The sequence below is a fragment of the Cololabis saira genome, chromosome 10 (assembly GCF_033807715.1).
Source record: "Cololabis saira isolate AMF1-May2022 chromosome 10, fColSai1.1, whole genome shotgun sequence".
NCBI classification, from domain to species: domain Eukaryota; kingdom Metazoa; phylum Chordata; class Actinopteri; order Beloniformes; family Belonidae; genus Cololabis; species Cololabis saira.
Window position 1 is genome coordinate 3,868,245 of NC_084596.1, and position 13,015 is coordinate 3,881,259.

The 13,015-nt window shown below is 42.1% G+C and overlaps 1 protein-coding gene and 1 non-coding gene across 2 annotated transcripts in view; both read left to right on the forward strand.

The window, feature by feature from the left end:
- The window catches only part of LOC133452339 (zinc finger protein 502-like), an 81,676-nt gene extending 71,289 nt beyond the window's left edge, over nucleotides 1-10,387 (forward strand). The window contains exon 2 of the mRNA XM_061731589.1: nucleotides 8,123-10,387. Coding sequence (XP_061587573.1) covers nucleotides 8,123-9,073 — 951 coding nt within the window. The 3' untranslated portion in view covers nucleotides 9,074-10,387. The remainder of the gene's footprint in view (nucleotides 1-8,122) is intronic.
- Nucleotides 10,388-12,929: 2,542 nt separating this feature from the next.
- Nucleotides 12,930-13,002, forward strand: trnat-agu (transfer RNA threonine (anticodon AGU)). Its single transcript has one exon. It is a non-coding gene; the product is annotated as a tRNA-Thr (tRNA).
- The last annotated feature ends 13 nt before the right edge of the window (nucleotides 13,003-13,015 follow it).

Below are 13,015 nucleotides of genomic sequence, written 5' to 3' on the forward strand. Positions count from 1 at the left end.
TAAAAGGTTAAAGTGTGGTGCAGCGCATAGATTGAGGGGGAATATGAACTGGTCTGAAAACATTCTTTCAGTCAAAAATATTTTTTTTGCTTTAATCCCTGGTTGTGTGAAAAAGTGTTTGCCTCCTCCCTGATTTCTTATTTGCAAAAGACATTTTTTTTTGCAAGTTTGTCACTTAAATGTTTCAGATCATCAAACAAATTTAAAGGGCACCTATTATGAAAACAGGCTTTTTTCTTGCTTTAACATATATAAAGTGGTCTCCCCTCAGCCTGCCAACTCAGAGAAGGAGGAAAGCAACCAAATTCTGCAGTGTCTGTACAGCCGCCCGGATGATCGTCCAGTGTGATGTGGATCTACGAGCCAATAAGATTCTGCTCCCGTCGTTACGGAACGACGGGAGTGATTTACATCGGTTGGCCTCCGATGCGTGAAACCACACCCACAACTAACTCCACCGGCTGGAGCTTCCACCATTTTTTCGTAGCGGTGTATCGCATCATTCAGGCAGCCAATCAGCACAGAGCCTCATTATCATAGCCCCGCCCACTCAGAATCCTGCATAGATAATGAGGTTAGAGAATGAGATGATAAAGACATGGCTCAGAGGCTGAATTTCTAATTTATTTAGCAAAAAAAAATCAAAAGCTTGTTTTTAAGACATTCAAGGCCTGTTTAAAATAGGTATTAGATGCCATAATAGGTCCCCTTTAAATATTAGACAAAGATAACACAAGTAAACACAAAATGCAGTTTTTAAATGAAGGTTTTTATTAAGGGGAAAGAAAAATCCAAACCTACATGGCCCTGTGTGAAAAAGTGATTCCCCCCAAACCTAATAACTGGTTGTTCCACCCTTAGCAGCAACAACTGCAATCAAGCGTTTGCGATAACTGGCAATGAGTCTTTTACAGAGCTGTGGAGGAATTTTGGCCCACTCATGTTTGCAGAATTGTTGCAATTCAGCCACATTGGAGGCTTTTCCAGCATGAACCGCCTTTTTAAGGTAATGCCACAATCATGTCTCAATTGGATTCAGGTCGGGACTTTGACTTGGCCACTCCAAAGTCTTCATTTAGTTTTTCTGAAGCCATTCAGAGGTGGATTTGCTGGTGTGTTTTGGATCATTGTCCTGCTGCAGAACCCAAGTGGCTTCAGCTTGAGGTCACCAACAGATGGCCGGACATTCTCCTTCAGGATGTTTTGGTAGACAGCAGAATTCATGGTTCCATTTACCATAGCAAGTCTTCCAGGTCCTGAAGCAGCAGAACAGCCCCAGACCATCACACTACCACCACCATGTTTTACTGTTGCTATGATGTTCCTTTTCTAAAATGCTGTTACTTTTACGCCAGATGTAATGGGACATACACCTTCCAAAAAGTTTAACTTGTCTTTTCAGTCCACAGAGTATTTTCCCAAAAGTCTTGGGGATCATCAAGATGTTTTCTGTCAAAACTGAGACGAGCCTTTATGTTGTTTTTGCTCAGCAGTGGTTTTGGATTTGGAACTCTGCCATGCAGCCATTTTTGCCCCGTCTCTTTCTTATGGTGGAGTCATGAACACTGACCTTAATTGAGGCAGGTGAGGCCTGCAGGTCTTTGGATGTTGTTCTGGGGTCTTTTGTGACTCTTGGATGAGTCGTTGCTGCTCTCTCGGTCATTTTGGTCGGCCGGCCTCCTGGGAAGGTTCACCACTCTTCCATGTTTTCTCCATTTGTGGCAGGGCTCCAGACTAACTTTTTCACAGGTAGCACTGGTGCCACCTAGCTTTTCATTTAGTAGCACCAAAACAAATAAGGTAGCACCATATTTTTCATTGCACATAACATATTTAGAAACACTACAATAAGGTTCCCTCAATTAACATTAGTTACATTCCTTCCTGCAACTGACGGGCCACATATGCCCTACAGTGGACACACACCATGGCCTGTCCCTCGTATCTTAACCACAGGAAACTGTGCCAGCCATTGTTGTTGAAAGCTGTACTTTTTTTTCTTCTCCCCACTAGGGTTGCCACATTTCAGAAATAGAAATAAGGAACGTCCCGATTTCAGCGATTTTCGCAAGTGCTCAAAAAGGGACATCCCCAAAACATCTAAAATGCATAGAAATGTATATATTTTATATGAAAAAACTAAATGCTGTAATAGCATTGAACTTTCATGACTGTACAGACAGCCTGAACCTGAGCATGGTTATAGTAAATTAAACAAAGTGTGCCTGCATTGGGCAGTTAAACAGAACCACACCTAAATTAAATGACAAAACGACAAAAGACAAGCAGCTCCTTGTCTTTCAGAACTGTGGTGTGGAAGTCCGAACAGTCTGCTCAAAGTTCAGTGATGAGGAGCTCAATTCATGAGCTCCACTGAACTATTTGTTATAATTTTGATTATTTAATTCTTTATTGATTTCATAAAATATTCAAATTTTTTGAGATTTTTTATTTTGGGTTTTCATTAGCTGTGGGCCATAGTCATCAAAATTATAACAAATAAAGGCTTGAAATATCTCACTTTGCATGTAGTGGGAAATAATATATTTGTTTCACCTTTTAGTTGAATTTACTGAAACGAATTAAGTTTAGCAATATATTCTAATTTTCCGACCTTCATCTGTATATTATGACCAATAAATAAGAGCATAATATACGTCCCATATCACACCATATCAAGCTCAGGGGATGTTTCAGGTATGAGGAACTGTGCAACAGGAGCCTGGCTCCTCTGGGACGTTATATTACGTTGTTCCTGCAGCATGCTGTCTGACACCTCCGGGAGACCTCTGCTTCCTCTTTTAGGACGAGGTGGGGTGTCTGGAGCCTCTGGAGACATCTTGACTTGACTTTTTTTTTGTTTAAAGTCGCGTGTGTCGGTGAAGTTAGCAGCAGTGAGAGGTAAAGGCTGATTTATGGTTCCGCGTCAGACCAACGCAGAGCCTACGCCGTACGTTGCGCGTCGCCGCGTACTCTACGGCGTAGGCTCTGCGTCGATTTAACGCAGAACCATAATTCAGGCTTAACTAGGCAACGGAGCGCAAAGGGGTTCCGTATTGGTTCAATACGGAACGCAACTTTTAATTCCCAATTACCAAACAATTCCGTATTTCAAGGGACGGGTGGCAAGCCTACCATGGTTGCCTCTGGCACATTTTCTTCTTAAAATAATCGACTATAGACCGCTTCATACTGCATCGCTTTGTTTACCCTTTGGAGCGTGCTGCGTGTACGTAACGTGCGCAGACCGTACCAGGTGCAGGCAGACAGGCAGGCAGAGAGAGAGGAGAAATAGGACTCGCAGGAATGAGCCAGAAAGTAAGATTGTATTATCAACCACTCCATTAATGCACTAACACAGCCGAGTGAAAAAAATATAAAATATTTTTTTGTTTCCACTAGTCCTCTTGCAAGTAGCACCGGAGCGACCTCATTAAATTTTAACTCGCACCTTAATAAATTAGGTCGCATATGCGACCTAATAGGTCGCACTCTGGAGCCCTGATTTGTGGATAAAGGCTCTCACTGTGGTTCGCTAGAGTCCCAAAGCTTTAGAAATGGCTTTGTAACCTTTTCCAGACTGATAGATCTCAATTACTTTGTTTCTCATTTGTTCCTGAATGTCTTTGGATCGCAGCATGATGTCTAGCTTTTGAGGATTTTTGGTCTACTTCGCTTTGTCAGGCAGGTCCTATTTAAGTTATTTCTTGATTGAGAAGAGGTGTGGCAGTAATCAGGCCTGGGTGTGGTTGGAGAAATTGAACTCGGCTTTCCAAAGATGTGAAAAACCACAGTTAATTTATGTTTTAAAAAGGGGGTGCAATCACTTTTTCACACAGGGCTCTGTAGGTTTGGATTTTTTTTCCCCCTCAATGATAAAAACCTTCATTTAAAAACTGCATTTTGTTTTTACTTGTTATCTTTGTTTACTATTTAAATTTGTTTGATCTGAAATATTTAAGTTTGACAAACGTGCAAAAAAAAAAATAATTAAAGCTGCAAGCAGCGATGAACGGGCCCTCGCACTCATGGCCACCGCCCCCCATAAGCATATCAGAAATGACACCACCCACGACTTTCTACGCAAACCATTCAAAAGTTATGGCAGAAAATAGGAACTATGAAATATCAACCAATCAAAAGAAGGGGCTGGGCTAATTTGCACCAATTATGGTCAAGGACTCAAAACCATGTCTGATGACACCACCCACGAGTCTTTATGTCAAACCATTCAAAAGTTATGGCAGAGAAAAGTTTTCTAGAGGGTGCTGTTGAGCCATCTTGCCACGCCCATTAATGCAAACCATGAAATATCAAATTTATCACCAGGCCTGGCTTGCGTCAAAATTTGGTGACTTTTGGGGAACTATCAAATATGGACCAATCAGATGATGGGTGGGCGCGCTTTTTGGCGTCTAGTGTCGCCACGGTAACGCTTTTGAAAGAGAAAAGTAATGTGCGTCGTCGCAGGATGGAGACGCACATTTTGATGTATAACACACCTGGGTGCACGTTACGGTTCGGGTCGTATTAACTGCCGAAGGAATGGCATAAATTGCGCCAAAATTACACGACTAATTCAAAATGGCCGACTTCCTGTTCGGTTTCGGCCATGGTGCCAAGAGACTTTTCTTTAAGTTGCGACAGGATACAGGTGTGTACCGATTTTCGTGCATGTACGTCAAACCGTATTGTGGGGCTTGAGGCACAAAGTTTTCTAGGGGGCGCTGTTGAGCCATTTTGTCACGCCCATTAATGCAAACTATTATCAAATTTTTCTCCAGGCTTGGCTTGCGTGCAAAGGTTGGTGACTTGGGGCATGTTTAGGGGTGCAAAAAGGCCCTCCTTTCGTCGAAAGAAAGAATGAAAGACGTACCTAACTTCCAGTATTATTTCTTAGTTAATAAGTTACAGTATATTTTAAAATGGTGCAAAAATCACTCACTAGATAGTCAATGGCTGGATTCAGAACAAGTGTTTTGCAATGATTTGGAAATCTGGAAACTTTACTCAATGGAGAGACCAAAGAATAAAGTATCTACAACATATAATCATAAGTGGACAGGTTGTACCTTTTTAATACACTCAGGGCCCGATTTACTAAAGGTTTGCGTGTGTAAAAACGTGTGCAAACTTGACAGCACCCGCAAACCAAAGTGACAGCTGATCTACTAACAGCGTGCAAAGAGGACTGCGTCTCTCAAATGCGCAAAATAGCACACGCAATCCATTTAGTACTTTTGCCCTGATGAATAATCAATATGGGGCGTACCCACCAGAAATCGCTAAATACTGGGAAGGAAAGATGCAAATTGGTCCATTTACCACGCGCAATGAGATTTACCAAGCCTGAAAGTTTTTGCGTGGATTGTGATTGCGTCTGTATTTAATACGTTCGAAAGGAAGGTGCTAATCTCCACATGCAAAAGGAGAAATATTTTATTTGAATGTTAAATCGAGTATTATTCAGCAAAAGGTTGCCACAGGAGGCACATTCATTTTTTTATTTGTGATAATAAATAAATCGCGTGTTTTCATGGAGAAAAAAGTGTTTCTCATTGTGCGCCTATACTTGTTCTGCAGTCATACCCCGGTGTTGTGCAGTATGCACCCCTGCCGTGAAAAGCACCCCCTCGTCTGACAAAAATGATATTCTCATTCCGTGTTCTGTTCATGTTCTGTTGTCCATGTTCTGTTTAGCGTCCAGTTTTGTGTTAATGATTCATGTTTAAATGCGCTCATGGATTCGGGTAAAAACAAAAAAAATCGGGTGAATGGTTATTGATGTCATTAATTAATAGCCTGCTTACTGTGTTGTCTTCCATAATATTTGTAAATATATATAATATAAACTCCTAAGTATGTGTTTGTGTGAGTGTGTATATATAAATATATTGAAGTGTCAGTGTGTTGTTTTTTTTCTTGGTCTACTTATCATTGGATATACGAGGGGGTGCTTTTCACGGCAGGGGTGCTGAATACAACAATTTGCCTCTTCCACTAATATCTCTAACTCCAACTCGTCAAATTTCATTTTGCGCTTGGGACTATATCCTGCTTTCCATCCAGACTCTCCATGGCGCAAACAAGTAAGACAAATAAGACACGCAACACCTCATTTAAATACTGCGGTTTGCACCTGTTATCAATTGCGCACGCAATCTTAGTTGATCACCCGCAAAACACACAACAACAGCACGCGCAAACTTTTTCAGTGCACACGCAATTTAGTACTCTTTATTTAGGATCTTAGTAAATCGGGCCCTCACTGTTCAATATGGGGAGGCAGTAGCTCAGGTGGTAGAGCGGATCGTCCAATGATCGGAAGGTCGGCGGTTCGAATCCCACTCTGTCCCAGTTTGCCGTTGTAGTGTCCTTGGGCAAGACACCTTACCCACCTTGCCCCGTGTGAATGTGTTTGAATGTGTATGAATGTTGGTGGTGGTCGGAGGGGCCATTAGGCGCAATATGGCAGCCACGCTTCCGTCAGTCTGCCCCAGGGCAGCTGTGGCTACAAATGTAGCTTGTGAGAATGTGTATGAATGAATAATGATTTCTGTAAAGCGCTCTGGGTGCCTAGAAGGGCGCTATATAAATCCAAGTCATTATTACTCACTGTTCAATATGGAATTAGCATTAACACATTTTTAGAATACCAACAACTTAAGTCCATAATACATACAAAATATAAACTCAACCAACTGGATCTGCAACTTCCCGCTAAGATAATAGTTACTTAATCTAAACACCCCAAAATTACTATCGAAACTCTACAGGTTTATGTCCAAAATAGATAATCTCTAAAGAGTCTCTTCCGTTTTCCAAATGGGCGGCTGATCTCTCTCTTAACACTAACCAAATCTCTTGGTCACAAATGTGTTTAAATACTTTCACTATGACCAAGAATCCAAACTTGCAACTTATACAGTACAAAGTTCTTTACAGAATACATTATACAGGACAAAGGATGTTCCAGATGGGTTTTGCGACCTCTAATATCTGCTCACAGTGCACAGAGAACACCCCTGATAATTATATGCATGCTTTGTGGTTTTGTACACCGGTACAGAGGTTCTGGATGGAAATTTGTGAGGATTTATCCACATGGCTCAATTAGAGAATTATAGTGTTCCCCACACTATGTATACTAGGTCACTTGGGAGACATCCACATGGAATCTAACCTGGCTCACTTGGTTCTCACTGCCTTATGTATCGCAAAGAAAACCATTCTAATCAACTGGAAACAAAAATCCAATCTATGTATTAATCAATTTAGGAATCTTCTGTTAAATCATATCAGTAATGAGATAATATCTGCCTCCACTAAACATAATTCGGCAGAACTGCATTCTCTCTGGTCCCCGATTATAGGCTTCATTACCTAGTGGGGCGGGTGGCTGGTGATACATACATAAATATCTCTGCTGTTTCTCATCATCATTTGCTAAATCGGCAGGACTTGGAGCTTTCCAGTCTCCCGACGGCTCTGGTTGAACGGCCCGAGAAACCATCTATGATCGAGCTGTTTTCTTTACCGAGATCACAAGAAAAGCAGAGCAGTGACCTCCTCTCCATCCCGTGTTGCTGTCTTGTTCATTCATCTTTACTCCACCAACTCGAAATATTAATCACTTTTCTAAGCGAACGGCGCAACGCAGCTCAAACAGCAGGTGTATCCGCCCCTTTAATCTGATTGGTTTACGAGTAAATCGTCCCCCACGTGGGGTGCGCTCATGATTGGCTGAAACGAAGGAAGATATCTGATTGGCTGCAGATCCTTCCGTGTTAAAAAAAATTCATTTTTTGAATCGAGTCAAGTCAGGGGAGTCTCAAAAGTCACACGCAAATCCAGCGCAGCTCACAGAGAAAAAAAAAAAACGTTTGTAAATCAGGTTATATTTGTGTGCATCAAAAATACATTTGTGTATCTTGTCCTACGCACGTGTGAATTGTTCTGTGCATTTGTGAATCGGTCTGTGCATTTGTGAATTTTGTCCTTTTGCGTTTGTGGATCGGCGTGTGCATTTGTGAATTATGAGACTGTTCTAGCTCCATACTTGAAACTGAAAAGGCTTTTGATAATGCAGCCAAGATAATGTAAGTCATCTTCTCTGTTACAGAATCCTAAAGGAAGACCCAAAAGATACAGCTGTGATCATTGCGAGCAAGTCTTCACCACTTCATCAAACCTGAAGATCCATAAGAAAACTCACACTGGTGATGAACTGTACAGCTGTGATCACTGCGGGGTGGCTTTTACCCGACAATTTGATCTAATAAACCACCAACGTATTCACACTGGAGGAGACAAGCCTTACAGGTGTGATCAGTGTGGAGCGGCTTTTGCCCACCAAAGTTCTCTAACGACTCACCAACGTATTCACACTGGAGAGAAGCCTTACAGCTGTGATCAGTGTGGAGCGGCTTTTGCCCAACAAGGTAACCTAAGGAAACATCAACGTATTCACACTGGAGAGAAGCCTTACAGGTGTGATCAGTGTGGAGCAGCTTTTGCCGAGCAACGTTCTCTAACGAGTCACCGACGTATTCACACTGGAGAAAAGCCTTACAGGTGTGATCAGTGTGGAGCGGCTTTTGCCGTGCAAGGTCATTTGACGAGACATCAACGTATTCACACTGGAGAGAAGCCTTACAGCTGTGATCAGTGTGGAGCGGCTTTTGCCCGACAAGGTTCTCTAACGACTCACCAACGCATTCACACTGGACACAAGCCTTACAGATGTGGTCAGTGTGGAGCGGCTTTTGCCGAGCAAGGTGGTCTAAAGAGACATCAACGTATTCACACTGGAGAGAAGCCTTACAGGTGTGATCAGTGTGGAGCGGCTTTTGCCCAACAAGGTGGTCTAACGAGACACCAACGTATTCACACTGGAGAAAAGCCTTACAGGTGTGATCAGTGTGGAGCGGCTTTTGCCGAGCAAGGTGGGCTAACGAGACACCAACGTATTCACACTGGAGAAAAGCCTTACAGGTGTGATCAGTGTGGAAGGGCTTTTACCAATCCAAGTCACCTAGCGGCTCACCAACGCATTCACACTAGAGACAAGTAAGGATGGGAATTGATAAGATTTTTTCGATTCCGATTCCATTTTCGATTCTGCTTAACGATTCGATTCTTTATCGATTCTCTTATCGATTCTCATTTGGAAAAAAGGAGAAGAAACAATTTTAGTATCAACTTTGTTTTAATAAAACAAAGTTGGGAATGCCTTGATGAAAGGAGAAGCTAGCGGTAGATGCTCTTTAACTTCTCCATAGATGAGCTGACGAGCTGCAGCTGTCAGGAGCTCCGCTGTCCGCCGACGCGGCCCGGCACGTCCGCGTGGCCGAGAGTGCAGCTCTTCTAAAGCATGAATTATGGTTCCGCAATAAATCGACGCAGAGCCCTCGGCGTAGGGTACGCAGCGACGCGCGCCGTACGGTGCGTGTAGCCGCGAACCCTACGTCGTAGGCTCTGCGTTGGTGTAACGCGGAACCATAAATCAGCCTTACTACACACCGGCTGACTCCGCGCTCCCAGCGCATCAGCCGGCCGAGTCCTAACAGTTTCCCCCCTTTGTTAAAATGTCCACATTGCAAGAATTGTCGCCCTGTTGTCATCCTTTTTGGTAAAATGTAACCAAACTTTCGAGCGTTTATGCCGCTTTGTCCCCGTGTTTTCCTGCTGGGCGCAAATGCGCACGTTGCGCAACGTGCTTGGTGACGTCATTGGCGCCCACTGGAATCGATAAGGGAATCGTTTGCGAAAAAGGCAAACGATTCCAAGGAATTAAAACACTGGGAACCGGTTCTCAACAAGACCCGGTTCTCGATTCCCATCCCTAGAGACAAGCATTACAGCTGTGATCAGTGTGGTGTACGTTTTGCCACATCAGGTAATCTAAGGAGTTACCAACGTATTCACACTGGATAAAAAGTGTACATTTGTGATCATTGCTGATTTATTTTAACATCGGTTAAATTCTAATGCAACAGCAGGTCAATACCAGTGCAGTACACTTGTAATGTTAGTGCAATACCGGTTCAGTTCCAAAGCAGTACCTTTTCTGTACTTGTCAGGGTTTGATATTTCATGTTGACATTTCCTGTTTTATTTTGAAGCCCATGTCCTTGTGTTTAAGTTCTTGTCTGACCTTCCTGTTCCCATCTGCCCTGATCGTCTGCACCTGTGTCTCGTTAACCTTTGTGTATATCTGGTCTTGTCTTTCCCCTGCTCCTTGCTGGTCCGTACTGTTTTGCCCTCCATGTTTTTCCCATCAGGTTTTGTCATAGTTTTGGATTCTTTTTCACAGTTTGGTTTTTGTATCCTGCTCAACAGTGTTTTTGGTTCTGTTTTTAAGTTAATAAACCACAGTTTTTGGGAACTCCTGCCTCCTGCTCTCCTGCATCTGGGTCCTCACTACAACCTCCTGACAGTACCAGTGCAACCCCAGTTTTACACCAGTGCAATACCAACTCAATTCACTTTTATTTGTTGACAGGGACTGTACATATTAATAAACACATGTAAATATGCTGGTTGTAGCCAGAGGCTAATTTCCACCGTTCGTCCCCACGGCAAATTAATGCCAGACACAGAATCGGACACCAGCAGACAAAGGAGACAAGATATGACATCCATACCAACAAAAACACAACATTAAAAGACACGACTGAGCTAGATAAAAATCATTAAGGAATAAAACATGTTACAATTGATACCAGCAATTAAGTGACCGTCATGTTTAAAGTACTAAGTGCTTAAATGCAGGAGTTTGTTAAGTGTTGATGCAGATTACACGTCGCCCCATTGCTTCTTTAAAGTGCTCTAATGCTCACAGTTGTAAAGTGCTAATGCATATTGCACTTTGCCCTATTCCACTTTTCTGGCACACACTGACATGTGTGTGCTGATGTTATTGCACAAGTGGACATTATAGCATACATATTTGTCATTATGTATGGACCATTGTACATTTGCATAAATACTGAAAGTATGTACCGTATTTTCGGCACTATAAGGCGCACCTTCAATGAATGACGTATTTTACAACTTTTTCCATATACACACGTGGACAAAATTGTTGGTACCCCTCAGTTAAAGAAGGAAAAACCCACAATTCTCACTGAAATCACTTGAATTTCAATGCAATTAAACGATTTCTGTATTTGTCAATGAGCGTTCTGCAGCTGTCAACAGGTATTTTGGCCCACTCCTCATGAGCAAACTGCTCCAGTTGTCTCAGGTTTGATGGGTGTCTTCTCCAAATGGCATGTTTCAGCTCCTTCCACAGATGTTCAATGGGATTCAGATCTGGGCTCATGGAAGGAACTTTAGAATAGTCCAACGCTTTTCTCTCAGCCATTCCTGGGTGTTTTTGGCTGTGTGTTTTGGATCGTTGTCCTGTTGGAAGATCCATGACCTGCGACTGAGACCAAGCTTTCTGACACTAGGTAGCACATTTCTCTCCAGAATGCCTTGATAGTCTTCAGATTTCATTTGACCTTGCACACATTCAAGACACCCTGTGCCAGATGCAGCAAAGCAGCCCCAAAACATTACTGAGCCTCCTCCATGTTTCACCGTAGGGACAGTGTTCTTTTCTTCGTATGCTTGGTTTTTGAGTCTATGAACATAGAGTTGATGTGCCTTACCCACAAGCTCCAGTTTGGTCTCATCTGTCCAAAGGACATTCTCCCAGAAGCTTTGTGGCTTGTCAACATGCATTTTTGCAAATTCCAGTCTCGCTTTTTTATGGCACATTCTTTTTTTTTTTCTCATGTTTTTTAAAATACAAGGCATTTCAGAGGTTTTGAAAAGTCCTGGAGGAACTTTCAGTGGTTGTTCCTCTTAAACATGACAAGAAGTGCTGCCCAATTCTGCTTTAAACTTTGCAGGTTTTTCTTCCATTGAAGTCTTTCTGTCTAGAAAAAGTCAGTCTTCAGTTTTCCAGTATTTGAACTTAATAACTGTGTATCAATGTCATTGGAAAGTCAGTGTCCATCTCCTTTTAAACCTTTATATCGGTCCAATGTTTTTTCACCAGGAAAAATAGTTTTCCTATTATGAAATAGAGGACACTTTGGTTTAAAGTTAACAAGTTTAGATAGGTAGGTAGGTAGGTAGGTAGGTAGGTAGGTAGGTAGGTAGGTAGGTAGGTAGGTAGGTAGGTAGGTAGGTAGGTAGGTAGGTAGATAAAAATTAGTTTGGGTTTTGATGCCCCTTCAGATAATTATTACGTTTAAGTTTTTGTGTGGAGACCATTGTTGGTATTTTCATACTGAAATAAAAAGTCAATTCATGATGCAGGTTCGAAGCCTTTTATTTTCTGCAGACAAAACAAGGCAGTAAAGAACAAAATCACACTGTATTGAGAGGCAAGAAAAGATCACAGAATAGAATAGAAATATTTATATTTATATTTTTATATATATATATATATATATATAAATATATGATTACTATATAATTGGCTACACTGATGGTAAGGAACTGTGCTTGAAAAAGGTGAAAAAAAAAAGTTGAAAAAGGTCCTTGTCTGGTTCTTCCAGGCTGAACTTCTGGATCAGGATCAGTGAACAGAGAATATCATGCACTGGAAGATTTACAGCACCGTTTTGTCTGTTTTAGCAGGAAAACCACAACTGCCTATGGTGTGTGGAAGAGTCATTTTTATCTTATTGACCATGTTTATCAGTCATGCATATCCAAAACAGGTTCTCTCCCCGTTGGGGAATCAAACCCCAGTCTTCTGCGTGACAGGCAGAGATTCTGTCCACTATACTAACGATGACATGTGTTAAAGTTTGTTAGAGAAAGTACTCAATGGCACATGTACAAAGGAAATCCTGGATTGCTCCAAATGCTCCAAGATGATTGATTTTCAACTTCAGAGTGTAGAGTTCACCTTCTGGATTGCAGATGGATGCTCTGTGGCTTAGTTGGTCAAAGCACCTGTCTAGTAAACAGGAGATCCTGGTTCAAATCCCAGCAGAGCCTCTAAACTCAAATG